The sequence below is a fragment of the Abramis brama genome (genome assembly GCF_963993115.1).
Source record: "Abramis brama genome assembly, chromosome: 14".
Taxonomy (NCBI): domain Eukaryota; kingdom Metazoa; phylum Chordata; class Actinopteri; order Cypriniformes; family Leuciscidae; genus Abramis; species Abramis brama.
In genome coordinates, this window is record NC_139976.1 from 685217 (window position 1) to 707716 (window position 22500).

Genomic DNA, 22500 nt, shown 5'->3' on the forward strand with positions numbered 1-22500 from the left:
TTGTGTGTTTCCCTGTGTTTGCTGTGTTGTGTGTTTGCCTGTGTCAGCTGTGTTGTGTGTTTGCCTGTGTCAGCTGTGTTGTGTGTTTGCCTGTGTCAGCTGTGTTGTGTGTTTGCCTGTGTCAGCTGTGTTGTGTTTGCCTGTGTCAGCTGTGTTGTGTGTTTGCCTGTGTCAGCTGTGTTGTGTGTTTGTTGTGTTGTGTGTTTGCCTGTGTCAGCTGTGTTGTGTGTTTGCCTGTGTCAGCTGTGTTGTGTGTTTGCCTGTGTCAGCTGTGTTGTGTGTTTGTTGTGTTGTGTGTTTGCCTGTGTCAGCTGTGTTGTGTGTTTGCCTGTGTCAGCTGTGTTGTGTTTACCTGTGTCAGCTGTGTTGTGTGTTCGCCTGTGTCAGCTGTGTTGTGTGTTTACCTGTGTTTGCTGTGTTGTGTGTTTGCCTGTGTCAGCTGTGTTGTGTGTTTGCCTGTGTCAGTTGTGTTGTGTGTTTGCCTGTGTCAGCTGTGTTGTGTTTGCCTGTGTCAGCTGTGTTGTGTGTTTGCCTGTGTCAGCTGTGTTGTGTGTTTGCCTGTGTCAGCTGTGTTGTGTTTGTTGTGTTGTGTGTTTGCCTGTGTCAGCTGTGTTGTGTGTTTGCCTGTGTCGGCTGTGTTGTGTGTTTGCCTGTGTCAGCTGTGTTGTCGATGCCTCGAGAGAAAAGAAAGTGCAGAGCGCGAAAGCACCAAAGTGACTGAAGGATTGCCGTAAAGCAGTGTCTCTGGTCGTACGATGTGTATGACGTCATTGACATTTTAAAAGACTTTTTAAAGCAAAGAAGTGACTCTAAAAAATCTAACACCCAGCACTGTGTAATTTCTTTGCATCTCCTTTCGAATACAACATTCAAATTACTAGACAAAAAATTATATCCTGAGAAAAGTGGATTTTGAGGGGTATAGCGCCATAGACCTCCATTCATTCTGCACTCGTCCTGTGAGCGCCCTCATGTGGAGCCAGAGTGGAACTGCAACCAGTTCAGAAGCCGGAAGTTTACAGAGAGTGGACGTTCTCCCCTTATAAGACATTCTCTGATATGGGTTTCTTTGACGAATCAATGCTGATCACATCACGTTCACTACGGAGCCTCTGAATGTCCAACTGAGACAAACGCGAAACCACAGAAAAGCCGGGAATCTCTTTTTAAAGCATACAGATTGGATAACATTTAAGAACAATAGTTATTTTTAACTTTTTGTCTCGGCCTTTAAGGGTTATGTTAAGCGTATAACACATCATTAAGAGTTGTGTGTGAGATCAAGTGTGTTTAGCTAGTTGTTTGTACCGTTCTGTCATGCTAATACTCTTGTCTGTCAGCTTCTCCCACAGAATATGCCACCATGAACCTGACGCTGAGTGCTAATCCTGGGATATTCCTGACCAACGGCTCCCCGGGGATGCGAGCCTATGCCGTCACAGCGTTCGTACAACATGACCTCCAGAACGCCAACGATTCGCTCCGGGAAAACTTAACCGACAGCCACAACTATGACCCTCTCGGCGGCCACACCGTCTGGCAGGTCGTGATGATCGTGTTCCTGTGCGGCTCGCTTTCCTTAATCACGATCATCGGGAACATCCTAGTCCTGGTGTCGTTTAAAGTCAACAAGCAGTTGAAAACGGTGAATAACTATTACTTGCTAAGCCTGGCGTTCGCCGACCTCATAATCGGCGTGCTTTCCATGAACCTCTACACCACGTACATCATCATGAACCAATGGGCTCTCGGGAACTGGGCATGTGACCTGTGGCTAGCCGTCGATTACGTAGCGAGTAACGCATCCGTAATGAACCTTCTGGTTATTAGCTTCGACAGGTACTTTTCCGTGACGCGACCGCTAACCTACCGAGCCAAACGGACCACTAAACGAGCCATGACTATGATCGGACTCGCCTGGTCCATTTCGTTTATCCTGTGGGCGCCGGCGATCCTCTTCTGGCAGTATTTTGTGGGCGAGCGAACGGTCGCGGCGGGCGAATGCTACATTCAGTTTCTCTCGGAGCCGATCACGACGTTCTGCACGGCTATCGCTGCGTTCTACCTTCCCGTCACCATCATAACCGTCCTTTACTGGCGAATCTACCGGGAGACGGAGAACCGGTCCAAAGAGCTAGCAGGATTAAAGGCTTCGGGAAACCAAGGGGGAGAACCGGAGAATCGAAGCTACGATCCGAATCCGTCAAGCCGGAAACGATCCAGGAAAACTAAACGCCGTTTGTGGCTCTGGTTTCGGCGTAAACACGGTAGCACCGACACGAATCCCAGCGACAGCTGGAATAACAACGAGACTGCCGTATCTATCGACCAATCGGATGATGATGAAGACGAAGATGCTGAAGACGCACGTCACGTTTATTCAATCACGCTCGAAAGCCTCCGACCGACGGACTCAGACGCCAAACCGTCCAGAAACGAGACTCCGCCGAAAGACAAACCCAATGCTAACATCAATAAAGATGGCAAGCGCTTCCCCTGCAAGGCTAAAACGCGCAAAAAAGTGTCTCTGGTGAAGGAGAAGAAGGCGGCGCAGACGCTGAGCGCGATTCTGCTAGCGTTCATCATCACCTGGACGCCGTATAACATCATGGTCCTTCTGAACGCGTTCTGTGATGGGTGCATTCCCGAGACGCTGTGGGCTCTGGGTTACTGGCTGTGTTACGTCAACAGTACGGTTAACCCCATGTGTTACGCGCTCTGTAACAAGACCTTCCGCACCACCTTCCGCTCCATCCTGATGTGTCAGTGGAAACACAACAAGCCAGTTCAGCAGAGACCAGTCAAGACCCATCGCAGACACAGCCCGGAGTGAAGTTTGTGACAACAGTATACTGCAAAAAAATGCTTTCGTTACTTAGTATTATTGTCTTGTTTCCAGTCCAAATAACTAAAAATATGACATATTATACCCCTTTTCACAAGATGTAATATAAATCTCAGAATTTGTAAGAATTTTCATTCTCCCCAGATCATTTATTATAGCTTGTCAAATTTGCCCCTTTTTGGTGTGAGCAAAAACACGCTGTTTTTGTGTGTGTCCCTTTAAATGCAAATGGGTTGCTGTCACTTTTCATGTTTTCTGTGTTGGTAGAAGCAACGGGGACCCGATTACAGCACTTAAACACGGAAAAAGTCAGATTTTCATAATTTCCTTAATTTGAATTTTTCCCCCCAGAAAACAAGATATTTGGACTGGAAACAAGTAAAAAAGTAAGACAATCATTTCTTGTAGGTGCCTCAGCAAACACTGCAAAAATGAGGCTCTTCCTCAGTGTTTCTGTCTTGGGTTTTTTCCAGCACAAATATAAAAATGAAAAAAAAGAGAAAAAGAAAGTCTGTACAGTATTATCGCTGGTGTTTCTGACGTCACAAACTACCTTGTAACCAATCAGATCAACGTGTGATCGTCAACCAGTGGATCTCTGAGCTGAGTGAGTGAGTGAGTGGAGGCGGGGCTCATTTGCATATTCATAGAACCGCGCATACTAAATGAGGCAAGGGTGTCGAGTTACATTCAAGATATTTTAAGACATGAATAAAAAAAATTTCAAGGAAAAAACATTTAAATATGTAATTTTGGTGATCAAAGATGAGTTTTAAGGGATAAAAATATGATTGACTACAGGGAATATTTACATATTTGAACTGAAAAAAAGACTACTAAGGAAGAAAATATATATTATTATTTTTTGCAGTGAAGCCATCAAACACAGGTTGTGTGACTTAAAGAAATATTTTCTGCACCCTGTACATAATTATAAACCTTATGAAATGAAAAGTTTTCTTTCCTGTGTTGATGCATTTCCTACTGAAACTAATGGTTGGTACATACAGTATTTAAGGGCTCATCCTTTTTTATATTTACATTTACATACATTTGGCAGATGCTTTTATCCATTGCATTCAAGCTATTCGCATTTACATTCGATCCGTTCTTGCTTTCCCTGGGAATCGAACCCATGACCTTGACCTTGGTGTTGCAGGATCTGCAGGAAAGCGGTAAAACTTCACACGCTTGACTTTCTCACCATTATGAGCAAAAAATGTGAGAAAATAATATAGGGTTGGATAAATGCATTTTCATTTGGACTTAATGAAGCTATTAATAATCCCCGTCACTGATCTGGTGTGTGTGTTTCGGTGGGGTTTAGTTGTGGTGTGATGCTCCATGTTGTGTGATTTTCTACTTTCAGCTCTTGAATTGTTTTACTGCTAAAATGACTTGCTGGGTCTGATGTCATGACTGTTTTTAAATGCGTTTCCAATAATGCTGAATGCATTGAAGTCAAGTGCACACTGCAAAACTGAAGCACTTGAGTTTGAGAGACTGCAACGGAAAACTAATTTCTAAAGCAAGAACATTTACTGTTAACTGTGGATTCTTTTTATATTCCAAGTATATCTTTGGCTAGATACTGTTGTAAAACTTTGAGACGGTTCTCCACACTGTAACTTACAATTCCTCTGTGTATTTTCACCCCTGAGAGCAGAAATGAGCCAGTAAAATCTCAGAAAGCGCTGTGGGAAGATGGAGCCAAAAACCTGCAGCCCACGGATCCTCAAGCGCCGTCGCATCCCTCACTTTCACCAGCTTCTCTTATTTTTTCCTGTTCTACACTCTTAAAAATAAAGGTTCTTTATTGGCATCAATGGTTCCGTGAAAAACCTTTAATCTTTACATTCCACATTTTTGCTTTTTTACTTTATATGATTAAAAATGTTTCTTAAGAACTGATCTCTGAAGGTTTGCTGGGGAACCAAGAATGGTTCTTCCATGGCATTCAATGCAAAAAAAACAGTGTTTGCAAATCAGTGTTAAAACCTTCTGCATGTTAAGAATAAAGTATGATTGAGAACTAATGCTGGGATCGCAGCTTCAGTCGGGAGGAGAATGTCCTTGTGTTTTCAGCGAACCAACACCACAGAACACCAAGCTGTGAGTGTTTCCGTCTTGTAGTGTGCACTTCCACTGTAGAAAAATAAAATATTGTTGAAATTTGCTATCACAACCTAGACTAACTTTCCTGGATTTGACTTAATAATATCCAAGTTGTCACATAAAGGGGCTGTATTTACGAATTTTCATTTATTAATTGCTTTTTTTATTGCCAATGTGTTTTTATTGCCAACAGCTTGTAGAGAAACTTAAAGAACGAGACCTGTTTCGACTTCCCAGGTTGTCTGTGAAAGCCTATAGACCTTATGCGCCAGAGAAACGAGGGAATCTTTAGAATATTGTCTTTTTACCTTCCGTTTTGCGGTCGCTCTGTATATTTCTATGGCAGTGAAAATCGCTGTGAAAATACAGACCGGAAGTCAAAAGACAACGAGCGCAGCGCTGAAAAGGGGCGGGGCTACTTGACGGGTCGTTTTTGCCGCGAAAATCAAAAGTATGACGGTTACGCAGCGCGCGCTCCCGAGAGCCTCTCTTCCTAAAACAATGTTCAGGATAATGAGCCATTCTGTACTGTAATGTCATTTGTCATGCAAAGAAAAGGGATTCATTCAAACTCAGTGGCGGCTGGAGCTAAAAACAATCAGGCAAACAATCTGAATTATTAATGCAGGACTGAATGTTGGCTAGTTGTTGAGTCCCAGCTTAGGACCCCAGTAATATGCCTGATCTAAAGCTGTTCTCGCGATTCTTATTGTAATCAATCAAACTTTAATTCATGTAATAATCTTTTATTTTTATCCTGATTATTTAAATAGTTAAAGTGAAAGAAATTGCATTTTTAGGTATGTTTTGCGACATTGTTAATTGTTATTAAGCAATAAGGCATAATATCTATTTTTTTTTATTACAAGCATGTAATGTCATAATTAATTCTTGCAGATTTACAGATTTATGCTTGTATCATATTTGTTATTGAAGTTATCATCGAAAAATATCGTAGATGGTGGAAAAAACGTTATCTCTCATCATTTCGGATAGCTGTATGCTATGCTACTATCTAAGCTAACTAAAAAAACACTGAGAACAAGAAATGTTTAACTTAACAATTATAGCTTCGGTTATATACTAGTAGCCTATATGAAACATATAAGTAAAAAAAGACATTAATGGTCGTTAATATGTAGTTCAAACGACTTATATAATAAAGTGATATCTGATTTATAACCAGGGACTAAAGCGATTACTCATAAAACGTGCTTTGAGCCAATCACAGGCACTGCAATGCATTCTGGGTTCCGGTGTGGTGAAGAGATTAGTCCCAGCGAAGTGATTGGTGGAAACAAATATACCTCTATTAATAATATTTAAGCTGAAGTGAGTGACTTCCAATAATTTCGATTGCGATTCGGCCAAAAGTAAAAATTTCTTTTTACTTCTAAGTGAAGAACGAAAAAGTTCTTTGCTGTAAGTATGTCAGGTCATTGAATCGCGTTCGGTCTCTCGTGCGTCACGTGTTCACGAGCAGGAAGTGCTGCTGCAGTTCCATTAACGGCCACCGGCGTCGCTAATAACACGGGTTTCTCAATTCTACATAAAGCCCCTTTAAAACAACTTCATATTTCAAGTTGACTAAACTTAAATATTTAAGCCTTTTTTTATTATCTTTAAACAACTTTGCGTGTTGAATTGTGGGGTTCAGCAGTTTTTTATCCTCTTCCTCTTAAAAACTCTTTATATTAGTGCAAAAACAAGCAGGGGCAGGATCTGCCGCAAAACACCACAAATGTAAAATGATCCTATAACGAATTCCTCTTTTTAATTGTGAAATGTGACATTTCATTATTGTGTCTATGCATATCTCTGGTTATGAATGTCAGATGAATGGGAGTTTAGTGCCTGTGTCTGTCAGATTATGTAGTTTAGCCAACATGGAGCCGTGTTCGATTACAAATAAATGCATGGTGTTTTTTATATGGTTGGTTAGAAAACAATGCCCTCGTGAATATGTAAATGTCTCTGAAAATAAACTATGACGGGGATTTCCTCTAAAAGTGGATTTCTCACAGTGATTGGAACATGTGCCCTGTTTTTCAGCATGTTTGGGGACAAAGATCCCTTGTTCACTAATAATGTTGTATACAGTATGTGTAGTTATTAATGTCGAGAGATGCAGTATTTTTAATACAAGACCTCAAAAAATCACAATAGAGCGACACTGCCCTCTAGTGGGCGGAGGACGAACACACTCGGAAAAAGCAGAATATACATTTTAATTCACTTTGGTTCACTTTTTCTTTATCCAGGATGATTGGTGATCTTTATATTGATTACTGTAGCACCGGGAGTGTTCATTTATAAACTTATGTACAAAATTTTATGAGTTTTGTCTATACTGAGATGTTTGATCAATAAAACCAACGGTTTCTTTTGTGGTTATATTATGTATGAGTTACTAAATATTTTTTCTTTGAATTGTTTTTCACATAAGTATTTACACACACACACACACACACACACACACACACTCTGTCTCACACACACACACAACAATTTAAATAAAAACAGTCAATGGAGTTCTAGAAAAGTGCATTTTAAGTAATTTAAAATTTACTTTGACATTTATTTTGAATGAACACAAAATATCGATGATGAAAGTCGCTGATTCTGTTAGCCTGTTCAGCACATGATCTGTGGAAGATGTAAACTCGTTTAATGTTACACCACATATTTTTTCCTGACTCAGATCAAGTTTGACTTTTCTTCCTTTCTGTAAAATGTTGATTTCACTGGTTGATTAAGTCGCACAGATGCTCAAACCTCGCCGAGCCTCAGCCTGTTCTGCGTGTAATGACTGCAACTGGCCGCTGGGTGTCGCTGTCGCAGCAGGAATCACACGCGCGCGCGGCGCAGGTGACGCGCATTACACCAGCCGGCGGGAAAGATGAACACACACACAGACACACACGGTGTGTTTAAACAACCTGCACTGATTCATGAGTGAGTATGACACGAGACAACCCCACAAACACGGTGTTTTACACAGAAGGCCAGAGTTACAGGCAGTTTCATCAAGTTCGACAAGAGTTACAGCATAAATAGGTTTGTCACATTGGTTTTAAAATTCAGAATCCGACTTAAAGCCGTTTAGTGTATTTGATCTGAAGAGATCTTAAAGTCCAGTTTGATTTCAGACTCACATGAGTTGAGCTGGTGTTCTTTGATTAGGTTCGAGTCACTGTCAGTCACTAAAGTCCTTGATTTCTCGTTATAACAATCAACTATCTTTTTGAGTTAACAATTTGCTAACGACAGAAAAACGAAATAAGGTGGGAGGAACAACAACATGAGGGTAAAAAATTAATTTACCATTCAAATTAAGAGTTATAATCACTGCAAACGGCTGACGACGCGCGTTCACTGTAGCCGATGACGTCGTTGCGCGCGTGCACGGTGGACTCAGCTGAAACTACTGTAAATGTGTCAAATAAGAAAATATTATTTTTACATTGTTAATGTAGGCTAATGGTTTCTGATTGCAGTAGAACTGAAGCATGCTAATTTATCAGTAGAAAATGAATAACTGAAGTACCACAATGTTGTTATCTGATAATGCTTGTAAAATTACTTGTTTTTGTATCTTTAATATACGAGTTTAAGCTGAAGTTGGGGGATAAAATGCATCTCTGAACAACATAGTTTTAGCACTCGTTTATATATCACTGTAAATTTAGTTTTCAGTTCACACATTATTTTCAGTTTCATTTCTGAATGTTTGATTCTGCTGCCAATCCTATAAAAACATTTATTTTTAATCTCTTTTCACTAAATGACTGAGCTGAAACGAGTTTAAATGTTTCTCACAACTGCAGCGTGTTTAATTTAGCGGAATAATTGATAAAGTCATTATTGCAACATTATTCAAGTATTTTTGTCACATTTATTTATGCAGCGCTTTATACACCACAGATCCTTTCAAAGCAGCTTCAGTGACAAACAGGGAAATAACAGAATCGATGATGCAAAATTTATCAAATAATATGAGATTCAAATCCAACAAAATAGTATAAAAGACAATAGTATCAGTTAAATGACTGCTCTGTCGAGTTTTACAGTAAAAAAACACTTAAAATGAGACTGTTTCTGAGTAGCAAACAATAGACAAGTCTAACTATATATATATATATGTATGTATATGTGATATATTGTTTAAGTTTAACTGGAAAAAGCTGCCTCTGCCACATGAGAAATTGTGAATTCTGATTACTGTATGAATAATTAATGAATAATGTTTAAAACTGCTTCAGTCCTCTTTTCACTAAATGACTGAGGTCAAATGAGTTTAAATGCATGTTTAATTTAGCAGTGTGAATTTTTAAAGCTTAAGTGAAAAAAAAAAGAAAGGAAAAAAAATTAATATATATATATATATATATAATTTATGAATATTTACCAGTGGGGCATAATACATTTTTTTTATTTGTTTATAATTCATTTATTTAAAATAAAAGTTTTTCTTTTGGCAAAATTACATTCATTAATAGCCTAAACAGAGGCTTTACTCCCTTCAAACTTAAATTGTCAATGTTTCACTTCATCACTGTTGGAAAACTCTTATCAGAATAAAAAAAAAAATCTGTTTATAAAGGCCATTTTTTCCCTTTATACATTGAATAATTTACATTGAAAAATTACAACTGTATTAAATAAGATTATGAGAGTGTAAATATTTTTTTAATTTACGAATAAGGAATGTTGAAAAGAATGATACTTTGACAGTAAACCGCCAGTAGGAGGCGACAGGCGACCGTCTTAATGAGCGAGTCATTGAGTCATTCATTCAAACGATTCGTTCAAACGGCTGATTCATTCAGAATGAGGCGGTTTATGAATGAGTCATTCAATCTTTATCTCAACCGATTCGTTCAAAACGCTGAATCATTCAGTGATGAAACACGCTAGTGTTCCTGTGAGATGATGGTTCTGCAGTTTGGAAGTATTTTCGCTGCTGAAACAGAACAAAAACAGTCATTGCGTCTAAAAAGTAAGTGACTTAATTTAATCTATTTGTTTATTGAACTGTAATGAAATCAGTGTCTCGTTTTCAACCGCGATGGTATTCAGGAAAACAGCACTCTGGTCATGTGATGTTTCTTAACTGTATAATATGTTATAAATGCACAAGCCTCAACAGTGCAACTTTGTTACTGTCAGTGCATTAATTAGGCCTATATATTATTATCAACTATAGGCTGTCAATCAGCACTTACATTAAATTAAATCAGAATCATCCTCGCGTTTTCGGTGATTCGCTAGTTATTTTATTTTAAAATGGTTTTAATCAGGGCATTTGTCTGGTTGGGCAAATAAAATGATCTCACTTGTCCCTTAAAAAAAAACAAGCGTTGTCGAGCCCTGATATGTTTTCCTTGATTGGTTTTGATTGGTTTTGCTTTGTTGAAAACGAAAGTAAAAAAGTGACGCACGTTCGTTGTGTTTAACCGTGATGAGAGATCCGTGTCTTTATTAAACTCAACAGCACTATCGGCAAACTATATATGTATGTATGTGTGTGTGTGTATAATATATATATATATATATATATATATATATATATATATATATATATATATATAATGTGTATATATATATATATATATATATATATATATATATATATGTATGTATATATATATATATTAGGGCTGTGAAATGATTAATCGTGATTAATCGCATCCAAAATAAAAGTTTGTGTTCACATAATATATGTGTGTGTACTGTGCATAATTATTTTGTATATATAAATACACACACATGCATGTATATATTTAAGAAATATTTGCTTAAATATACTGTATATATAATTTGTATTATATATAAATATAAATATTTTATGTATAAATAAAAAAAAAATCTTAAATATATACATGCATGTGTGTGTATCACGATTAATCATTTCACAGCCCTAATATATACACATACATACATTATATATATATATGTGTGTACGTGTGTGTATGTGTGTATGTTATAATTAAACCAAATATATAAATAATATATAAATAAAATAAGAAAATATATAAATAATATAAAATAATGAGGTTAATTAGGTCTTAACAGCTACTTTATATTTCAGTGTGTAAATCAGTTTAATATCCCACCATTATTTCCATATCAGTTTCATTTGAAACTGCTGTCAATCAAAACAATTATTTTTTAAATTATTATTGTTTTTAATAATGAGCTGAAATGAGTTTAAACGTCTGCAGGAATAAGTGTTTTAAGCTTGAATGAGGGGAAAAGAAAAAACTCCACATGAAAAACATGTTTTCTAACAGCTAGTTTGTATTTCCGAGTGTAAAGTGAAGCTGTTCATTAACGCATGATGCTTGTCCCTGCAGCTGGTGTGTGTGTGTGTGTATATGTGTGTGTGCGTGTGTTTGAGGCGATGCAGAAGCTGGAGATTCCCGCGATCGGACACAAGCTGCTGGAGGCCTTGAGTCTGGGCCGACGACAGCGGCTCATCTTCCCCCACACGCACAGCGAGGATCTGCTCACACGCACGCGCGCGCATGTCCCTCGGGATCGACGCCCCTCCCTTCCCGCATCCGATCGGGATGAGAGCGAGAGCGAGCTGCTGTATCTCTCCTTCGTCACAGCCTCGTCTTCCTCACGCCTCTCCTCGTCATCATCCTCCTCATCCTCACCCGAGAGCAAACACACGAGACACAGGCATGGCGTGACAGAACCGCTAATCATGGGAAACCAGGACGGGAAGCTCAAGCGGGAAGCAGGAGTGGCGGATGAGAACGGGGCTCACGAGGGTGTAAAGAAAGGGAAGAAATCACACGGGAAAGCGGGGGAGGGAGGGAAGAAGAAAAGCAAATCGGACAGATCCTCAGTTTTCCCTCACATCCGCAAGCGCAAGAATCTGAAAGCCAAGGGATTCCTGAGCGCATCCAAGGAAGACGCGTTGGATGAGCTCGATAGCGCTCAGTCTCAGTGCAATAATAAAACACCGGATCTCTCCGGGGATGAGCTCGGACACTCCGATGCCGAGACCGAAAGGCCTCGTGTGGTCCTCCTTCCCGACGGGCCCGAGGAAGAGGAGAAGATCCGAAGCTCCGGATCCGACACGGATATGTACAGCTTCCACTCGGCCGCCGAACAGGAGGATTTACTGGCTGACATCCAGCAAGCCATCCGGATCAAACAGGGAGTGATGCTCAGCGACGCCGAGATCCCGTTGGAAAGGGATTGGAAAGCGAACACCCCGACTCCTGATTCTCCCGAGCCGTTCACAGTGCTGGAAGCCTTTCCCAAACACCAGGACGCTAGGCTAGGCAAGGCAAGGCAAGTTTATTCGTGTTGCATTTCATTCACTATGGCTTTTCAAAGTGCAGAAAGGGGTTAAAATAGACAATATAGGAAAATTAGAACGAGTCGCACGGGAGTATTTGTGGGTACATTTTATGTATTTTGTGCATTTTCTAGGTATGAGGTATAAATCTCAATTTCAAAACATGTACCCATGTGACTGGTTCTGTGGTCCAGGATCAAATATGATAAACGATGATGCATAGATAAACTTCTCATCTGGCAAAACTCTGGTGTCTCGTTATTCACAACACACAGTTTTACCCTGAGATTTTCCCATGTTGACTGTATCAAATATGTCTGAATCACACACTGCAAAAAAAGATTTTCTTACTCAGTATTTTTGTCTTGTTTCCAGTCCAAATATCTAAAAATTCTTAAATTAAGGTGGATTTACTAGAGGAGTAAAATGCCATTAGATATTATGTCTTGTTTCCGTTTGAATTAACATTATTTTTCTGACTCCATTGGCAGATCATTAAAAACTCACTTCATTTTGATTTTTCCCCCCTAGAAAACAAGACATAATATCTAATGACATTTTACTACTTCAGTAAATCCACCTTAATTTAAGAATTTTTAGATATTTGGACTGGAAACGAGACACAAACACTGAGTAAGAAAGGCATATTTTGTGCAGTGTGTTTTTCCCCTGAGATTTCCCCCATGTTGGTCACACTGTGTGTGTGTGTGTGTGTGTGTCGTTAGCGAGACGCAGATCCCGGCTGTGAATGGAGACTCGGATGCGGGCCTTTGTGCCGCCGTCACAAAAGCCCCCGACTCCCCCGTTCCCGATCCCACGGTTGCCATGGCGACCAGCTTCAGCGGCTCTTTCGAGAGCGCGGTTGAGGCCGAGGAGGACTCGGCTCCGAGCACGGACACGCTCTCGGCGGGATCGGTGGAGTGTGTGAGCGCTGACGAGCGGCGGCGTAAGACTAGCGTGACGTTCCCGTCGCACACTGAAAGCCCTTTAGCCACGCGGCTCCTGAAGTCCTCGGTCAAACCGTATCCGCCGATCAGCACGTCGTACATCAAGACCACGACGCGTCAGCTGACCTCTCCCTTGTGTTCGCCGGCGCCGTCCCCGACACACAGTCCACGGGTCCCTCGGCCCGACCGGAGACGGGTCAAACGCCAGCGCTCGCACAGCATCACCGGACCCATCAGCCGGTCCGCAGACTGGACCGAGGAGATCCAGGCTCCTAAAGCCGTCGGGTCAGCTGACTACCTGCAGTACGGTGGCTCGGAGGGGACGCTGAGGACGGGCCGCACACAGAGACCGTCTGCATCTCAGGCTTCGGCATGCGGCTTTCAGGAGGTCTTCACAGGTGAGGCTCGGGATACCGGGAAGAGTTTACCGTGACGTCTCGCTTGTTTACAGTAGCTAATGCACAAACTAATAATGAGCAATGCATTTCAGTGAACTCTTCCGTTAACAAAACACCGATTTTTCTGACTATTATCATTTGTCAGGCTTTAAATGGTTAAACAAGAACTAACACTGATCAATGCATTTGTTACAATATGAACCTTTGATGTTAGTTTATAAAAAGTATAAATGAATGGAGGTGAAGTGTAGGTCACATGACAATAACATCATGGCGGATGTTGTACTGTACATCCAAATTTTATTCATACTATACAGAACGTACAAACTCATAGTGTCTGTCCTGAAGCGAGGCATTATGGGATGGCAGTGGAGATGTTGTCTAAGGCAGAGCTCTTTGTGTTAGTGACTCACTCTCTCTCTCTCTCCTGAACTTTGACCCCCAGATCCTCAAGAAGTACACTAGCATTATAAAACCGCTTGTTCAGACTCTTAATTCTGAACGGATTCTTTGTGCAAAAAACTATGTTCTTCCTCAGTATTTTTGTCTTGTTTGATTGAAATCATTCAGTGCATTTACTGGAGAAGCAAAACTCAAATAATCATCTCAATGAAGTGAGTTTGTGCTTAAAACAAGAACAAGTGTTTTGTTGTTTTTTCCCTTAACTGACACAGTTTTTTTTCTTGTTTAAACAAACTCACTTCATTTTGACCAGTTTCTTCAGAATAAATGTAATGCACATGTAAACACACATGTGAATCAGGTTTCAGAGTTTAGGCTTCATATAAACACAACTTTCTGAATCTGAAGTCAGACTGAATTCATTCAGATTGACAAATTAGTGCCTGTAAACATGCCTAATGATACACACACGTGACGTCGGTGTGATTCGAGATCAGTGTGTCAGTGTGTCGACTCTTAAACACTCAGCTTTAGCACTCAGTGCTGGAGATTTAGTCCGATCACGAACGCTAACTGTGAGCACTAGCATCAGTCCTGTGGTGTGTGTTCATCAAGATCAGACTAAATGAGCTTTATTTCTTCAGCGCTTTATACAGGACAGATCGTTTCAAAGCAGCTTCACACTGACAAACAGGAAAATAACAGAATCAATGACGCAAATATGAGACAAATTCAGATTCAATCTCTAAAAAGACTCAGTTCAGTTCAATGTTGATTCAGTTCAGCGATTCAATTCGTTTCACTACAATTTCAGTGATGGAACACACACACACACACACACACACACACACGAGAGCAGATGGCATCGTGCTGATCAGACCCTGAGGACTCTTGTCCATTAGTGACATCACTCGCTCGCTCTCAGCCAATCAGATCGCGAGATGATGCTGAAGCTCAAAGCACACGTTAGACTCTATTGATCGATGGGAACCGGCAGCGGATAAACGTTAGAGACCGTCATGTGACTCTGCTATTGTCATTCTGCACTTTCTTTGTGGTGATTTTAATAATCTAAAGAACCTTTTCCACCGTGAAGTGCTTTAATGGTTCAGTGGATGTTAAAGGTTCTTCATGGAACCATCGATGCCAATAAAGGACATTTATATTTAAGAGCAAAGCTAATCAGCAGAGCAACTACTACTACTTTAATATCTGACATTTATGATACATTAGCAGACGTTCTGATGGACTCCACCAAAGAACCAAGAATCAACACACAGAACATGATGTTCTTCCTCAGTGTTTCTGTCTCGTTTTCCAGCTCTAATGTCTAAACGCTTCAGTCAAGATGCATTCACTGGAGAAGCAACATGACTGAAGATATGAAGTTTTGTTTTTTGAGAAATGTATCAATTAAGTGACAGTTTTGTTTAAGAGACAATTATTGTTTTTCTTTTAAATAAGTCTATTTTTCTGACCCAACTGGCAGTTTTTCCCCTTTTTTAAGTTAAAATCACTTTATTTTGATGTATTTTTCAGAAAACAAGACTTTAAGTAATTTTGCTTCTCCGGTAAATGCATCTTGAGTTAAAACTTGTTTTCCTTCACAAATGAGGAAGAAAGTCTCTGTTTGTGTGCAGTGTTTCTTCTGCTGTAGATTCAGCCGGAGCTCGATCTCTTTCCTCCAGTGTTTGGACTGTCTTAGACTCGCTCTGCTTCTCTTGTGTTCTCTTCTCATGGTCCATCGGGTTAAACACACCATGTCAAATCTCTCTAAACGCTTGCCAGTCGCCCGTGTGTGTGTGTGTGTGTGTGTCTGGTTTCTGTTGCTCCAGGCTAATGTTTCTGTCTTTTCTCCAGTATCTGCCTAATCAATGCTGACCAATTAAAACGACAGATATTGATATGCTCACTGATATCACTCATCCCTAGAGAGAGGAGAGTGTGTTGATTGATGTCTTCAATAGGCAGAACTGCATCTCCCATGATGCACCTCGCTGTGTCTTGGCTCTCTGACAGTGTTCTTTGTTCTTATTGACGTGCTAATGAAGTTAATGAGCTGTAAACTCAAGAGTCTCTCTGACAACAGTCACAGACTCTGGAAACTTGTTTCTGCCATGGAATAAAAAATAAGAAATTAATACATTTATTGGAATTCTGACTTTATTTCTAGCAATTCTGACTTTAGCCATGTTTCATCCACCTATTGTTATGTGCATTCTGGGATATTGCATAAAATAACTGCTGGATGGAATCGCCAAGATGTGCAAAACATTCAAAAGTTCTGTGCTCAGTTGTGGCGGATGATTATTATTTTTTATACGAAAAGAAAACATGCGCATAAACTAATGTTAAAGAATTGCTTTATTGCATTGAGTTTATATCTGACAATTCTGCCTTTTTTCTAAGAATTGTGAAAAATAGAGGGTTTTTTCTCTCGCAATTGTAACTGTTTCTTGCCGTTTCAAATTTATATCTAACAATTCTAACTTTATTGCAATTCCATGTTTATATCTTGCATTTCTGACTTTTTAAGTATTGTGAAATATATTAAATATAAAAAAAAAATTCTCTCATGATTCTGACTTTATTTCCTGCAAATGCAAGTTTATATCACACAATTTGGACTATTTCTTGCAATTATTTGTTTTTCTTGTGACTTTTTTCCCCCTTTTCTTATTTTTTCTTCTTATTGCGTGTGGAAACAAGCTTCCATAACCGACCGTGTGTCTATATGAGTAAAGAAACGTGTTTGAGACCAGCTCTGGCCCGTCAGGTCTGGATTACAGTGACGGTTCAGGCCGATCTGATTGATTTGTTGTGGTTTGATGCGGGAGCGCGCAGTGGTCATGTGACTCCGTTTGTGTTTCAGTGTGTGTGTGTGTGTGTGTGTGTGTGTGAGAGAGAGACTGAGAGCTGAAGCACTGCAGCAGTGACTCATTCACAACAATCTGTGTGTGCACTGCAGAAATTACAGCGCCGACACACTCCATGTTCCTCAGTAACTGATGAACTAAACTTGCTGTTTCAAAGCTGAACGTTGTTTAGGTTTTGAAATGCAGTGTGTGTTTGGAATAAAACATGATAATTTCCCTTAAAGCCCCCTGTGGTGAAAATCCAGTTTATGTGTCTATGTGGTGTTTTTAATATGCTTTAAGACAAACCATGTGTAAATTCATAAGTCGACTCCATTGCTGAGTATTTCCTCCTTAAAACTGCAGTGAACCAAAGACAGTCTCAAAAACACGCTTTGAAATCGCTGGTGTTTCTGACGTCACAAACTACCTTGTAACCAATCAGATCAACGTGTGATCGTCAACCAGTGGATCTCTGAGCTGAGTGAGTGAGTGGAGGCGGGGCTCATTTGCATATTCATAGAACCGCATATACTAAATGAGGCAAGGGTGTCGAGTTACATTCAAGATATTTTAAGCAATCAAGAATTATTCAAGGAACACATTTAAATATCTTGATCAAGGAGGAGTTTAAAGGGATAAAATGATGGACTACAGGGAGACTTAAAGAAATGGATCTGGTTCTGAATTAGAGCTGGTTTTCTTTACTAATATTACATTGGCTCTTGCTGCCTTTTCTTTTTAATGCATAAAAATGCAAAAAGTATCTTTTATTCCGTAGTGCAATCAAGCATCCTTCGCATATTAAACCGTATGCATGATAGTGTATAATTCTGAACAATATGCTAACATTAGTGGGGTTTTTTTGTTTTTTTTATATGTTTTCGAAGCGTAAAATGCCTGGTGTGTGTGTGTGTGTGTGTGTGTGTGTGTGTGTGTGTGTGTGTGTGTGTGTGTGTGTGTGTGTGTGTGTGTGTGTGTGTGTGTGTGTGTGTGTGTGTGTGTGTGTGTGTGTGTGTGTGTGTGTGTGTGTGTGTGTGTGTGTGTGTGTGTGTGTGTGTGTGTGTGTGTGTGTGTGTGTGTGTGTGTGTGTGTGTGTGTGTGCGCGCGCGCAGGCCGGACGCTGCTGGAGAGGTTCTTCCGTCAGCAGGATCGCAGCGAGCCGGAGGAGGTGGAGAAGATCTGCTCCCGGATCCTGGCTCTGGGTCTCCTCCTGCCCTTCAGCGACTGCTTCAGGGAGCCGTGCGGCAGCAGCGCACACATCGCTCACAAGTTTGACGTGAGTCTCGCTAGACCTCACATTCACTGTATTAAAGTGCCCCGTTACACGTCTGGGCGTTACAGCGGTTCATACCGAATACTGGTGTTTATTTTTGTTATGATATGAATTTTTAATACTCCGCAATACCGGTGTTTAACGCTTTAACAACGATTGGAACGTCGCTCTTCAGAAATCTCGGAAAACTGTGCCTTCTCGACACGAACCAAACTCTTCCAGTCTCAGATACACTAGTGTTTGAGGGCGGGGCTTAGAGACACTGATCAGCCAATCAAGACCAGAGGCGGGCATTATGCAAATGAGTTACAACCCTACGCAGGATCAGCAGGAAGTGACTGAATTACTGACGACTCGTTTCAGCTCAGAATCGATTATTTATTGTAGGAAACAATAACTCTCTGATCTTTGAAAGTTTGCAGAGCTTTTACACTCACAAACCGCTTTATTACACACTGTAGGAAAGAGAACATCCCAAAGAGCAGAATAGAGGCACTTATATAATATATCATTAAAAGATGAATCTGCTAATCCTGCATTTTCTGAAGGAAGTCTCAGTGGTTTATGGTTTTGCTCCTGTGGGGTCTCTTGTGTTCTGTCGGATGATTTTGAGAATCGACACACAGTTTCTCAGTACTTGAGCAAATAATTCAACCTGAACTGAGTTCGAGTTTAAATCTTTGGATTGGAGGTTTAGAATATTAACACACTGTGATGAATGACCTCTCTTATTGGCTCTGGTTGACATCATGTGATCTGCCTTTTGTTTGTGATTGGCTCTTACCAGAAATAGCTCTGCATCATCATCATCTTATTCCCTAGAAGCTGAAAACAGTGCGAGAGTGTTCAGCACTTTCGTTACTTATTTACAGTACTGGCTCGGCTCATGCAAATCGGAGCTCTCTGATTGGCTCATCTACAGTGTAAGACGTCACTCAGTGAACAGTGCTGTTCTCCAGCACACAAACCCTCCACTGCATCAGTGTGTGTCTCTCTCTCTCTCTCTCTCTCTCTCTCTCTCTCTCTCTCTCTCTCTCTCGTTATAAAGTAACCTGATCTCACTGCAGGATCGTCAGCGGTTCAGAATTGTGTTGTTATCTGGTGATGCGGGACTGATCCCGGACCATCAGTGTGTGTGTTTCTGCTGAGTCACACATCTGAGGTTTAACATGGAGACCGAAAGCACCCGCGACTGAAGTGTGTGCTTGTTGCCATGGCGATGGGCAGCAGTGCAGGATGAGGATGCAGGTCATGTGATCGGAGGTCATGAAGAGGTGATCGGAGGTCATGAAGAGGTGCACGTCATGTGATCGGAGGTCATGTGATCAGTGGTCATGAAGAGGACAGAGGAACACGACTGGACCCGGTCCGGCTCGATCTCCCACAGCGCCAGCAGGCCAGAACTCCTGCAGGTCTGAACTCTGACCTCTGAGTTCATGATCGACTCATAAATCCCTGAGCAGCGTCTGAGAGTTTGTGTCTGATGTCGGTTCGTTTGGTTCTAGGGTTCATGTGGACTACAGTGTCATTAATATGGTTTATTAATATTTTGAGTTTTTAATTGTATATTCCTTTTTCAATTTAGTATGAGTAATTTTGTTGTGTGGTTGTCGGTTTTATTTTGTTTCTTTTTAATGTCTTTAAATGTCTAGGTTTTTTTCAGTTTGTTTAGTTACTAATTTTAGTAATTTTAGTACTTCAGTTTAATTGAAGAAAATATTTGAAATGTTGCCTTGGCAACTGACTGGAATTTTTACAGAAAACATAAATTTTTTAAACTATTAACTATATTAAAACTATTAAAAAACATTTATTTGAAATAAAGTAAACGGTAATTTAAAAAAAACAAACATTTTCAGTTAAGTTTTTTAATATTGTTGATTTTGTGCTTTTGTTTTTTAAATAGATTAGTTGCAGTAATTTTACAGTAAATTGTTGCCGTAAAACTAACCAAAAATTACTAAGTTCTTAAATAGTTGTTAATTGTTAGAGTTAGATGCTAGTAAACACTTTTAATTGTTATTAAAATAAAAAAGCCTAAATTTGCAAATTGATCATGTAAAATTTATTTTATTTGCAAATGTTGACTTTATAATTAATTTTACATTTTACATTTTTTGTGTTGTTGATGAAGAATGGTAAACCTGTGATTTAGAAGGTTTCTGAAGTGACGGGTTTATGCAGAACTACATTTCCCAGCATTCTCATTTCCGCACCTGAAGTGCGTCCTCATCCTGGCCTGTTGGAGGCGCTGTTTATTCTCATGTGTGCTTCCAAAGATCTGAGCCTCAGTTTAACAGGCGGTCGGTGAGAATTGAGAATGCCGAGCTCCGCTGAATAACAAACGCATCATCATTCCCAGGCAGAACTCATTCCTCGGGAACGTCTGAGTGTAAACGTGCAGGGGATTTCCTCCTGTCCCGCATGCACGAGTTTGTGGTTTAAGGCTCGTTGTCGAGCTGTGAAATGAGTTTGTGGTTACATTATATCAGTTTTGGTTTGAGTATATAGCCTCAAGCATGTCACTGTATTCACTAACATCCACTTGTACTTTATCTTAAAGTGCCTTTATTGTTCTGGTCAAGTCACTTCAGTTTCCTCATAATCTGCACGGCAGCGTCAGCTGTTTCCTCTCTGTGTCTGAAACGCTTCCATCAAGGATTCAGTCTCTCTAAGCCCCGCCTCTCTGAGAGCTGCTCTGCTCTGATTGGTCAGAAACCAAGCGTTCATTAGCATATTTGAATCTCAGCTCTTGATACACAGGCACGTAAAACTTTTTATGCGTTTTGGCCGTTCGTTTACACGACAACAGCATTTTGACAAACAGGTTTCAAAGGTTTCTGTGTAAACAACAAAAACACAAATCTCTGAAGTAGGGGTGGGCGATATGACCTAAAATTAATATCACGGTATTTTTCATCTTTTGAACGGTGACGGTATAATATCACGGTATAACTTTTTTTTTTCACCAATAAAGAAATTTTCATTGATTTACTCCTTGATATTTATTCCTTTATAAGCAGTTATATATTACTGTATTCTAAATATAATTAGCCTATGTTTTATCCACAACTTTAAATGCTTTAATTTAGGCTATTTTGTAACAGCGCCACAGTTTAGCGCACCACGTAGAACACTCGGGAACCGCACCTGTGGCTGGCTGCACTGCTGCTTCGTGCTCAGTAAGGAATATAGGTAGTAATCTCTGTGTCTGTCTGTCCGTTTGCATTTTGATTATTTCGAGAACCGTTCATCCAATCGACTTCACAAGGGAGTGCAGTGTCGCATTTGGTGCAATATAGACAGACACGCGAGACGCGACACGTTCAGAATTAATAGTAAACTACAGAACAGCGCGAGCGGGAAGCGGCGCACCTCACGCGAGCAGGGCGGCTATATTCTCCGAGAACGGACACTGCACTAGTGATATAAAACGCACACAGTCTGTTAATTAAGCAATACTTTTAAGGTAGTCTAATATTTTTCTGACTAACAAATTACTGACACAGTAAAGGGTAGATTTAAATAAAGAAAAACGAAATTTAAATAAAGAAAAAAACGAAATTTAAATACAGAAAAAATGAAATTTAAATAAAGAAAAACGAAATTTAAATAAAGAAAAACGAAATTTAAATAGGCCTAAAGAAAAACTAAATTTAAATAAAGAAAAACTAAATTTAAATAAAGAAAAAACGAAATTTAAATAAAGAAAAAACGAAATTTAAATAAAGAAAAAAACGAAATTTAAATACAGAAAAAATGAAATTTAAATAAAGAAAAACGGAATTTAAATAAAGAAAAACGAAATTTAAATAAAGAAAAAACAAAATTTAAATAAAAAACGAAATTTAAATAAAGAAAAAACGAAATTAAGTTTGCCTAAATTAAAAACGAGATTAATTTAGATTGATAATAACGGGTAAAAAGTCTAATACATTTTGTTTATTCTATTTTCCACAATGTCAAAGCAACAGCAGCAATACAAGCTCAGGCATGCACTTCGGTTCATACAAACTCCGCTGTTCTGCGCTCTAGCCAGAGAACACTCTTGTTGCAGGAACACTCAGGCGTCGGTTCTATTTCTAGCATGCACGCGTTTTCCGCGTGGCTCGAGCCGCGCCTGAGACGCGTGTCTCACGCAGGCAGTGTGCAAACTCCAACCTTTTAACATGGGAGCCGAAATAAAAACAGACACCCAACGCAGCTGAGACTCTCACGCCAGCAGCCAGTGTGTCGCCGGCCTTATTCAAGCGCGAATGAGAACCGTTTCGCGGGGGATCCCAGGTGTCAATAAAACAAAAACGTTTTTTCGTTGTTGTTTTATAAATGCTCTGACAATTGTTTAAT

General features: G+C 39.9%; 2 protein-coding genes across 7 annotated transcripts in view; both read left to right on the top strand.

Annotated features, from left to right (window-relative positions):
• chrm3b (cholinergic receptor, muscarinic 3b) overlaps positions 1 to 3555 on the top strand; it is a 25059-nt gene extending 21504 nt beyond the window's left edge. For 3 of the 6 annotated variants that reach the window (XM_084134941.1, XM_084134942.1, XM_084134939.1), the window contains one exon: positions 1341 to 3555. In XM_084134941.1, coding sequence (XP_083991067.1) covers positions 1364 to 2833 — 1470 coding nt within the window. In that variant the 5' untranslated portion in view covers positions 1341 to 1363 and the 3' untranslated portion in view covers positions 2834 to 3555. The remainder of the gene's footprint in view (positions 1 to 1340) is intronic. The other 3 variants (XM_084134940.1, XM_084134944.1, XM_084134943.1) reach the window with 2 other exon arrangements.
• A 7808-nt stretch (positions 3556 to 11363) lies between these two features.
• Positions 11364 to 22500, top strand: part of fmn2b (formin 2b) — a gene marked incomplete at its 5' end in the record, with an annotated part of 57545 nt that continues 46408 nt past the window's right edge. The window contains 3 exons of the mRNA XM_084135335.1: positions 11364 to 12268; positions 13001 to 13620; positions 17993 to 18156. Coding sequence (XP_083991461.1) covers positions 11364 to 12268; positions 13001 to 13620; positions 17993 to 18156 — 1689 coding nt within the window. The remainder of the gene's footprint in view (positions 12269 to 13000; positions 13621 to 17992; positions 18157 to 22500) is intronic.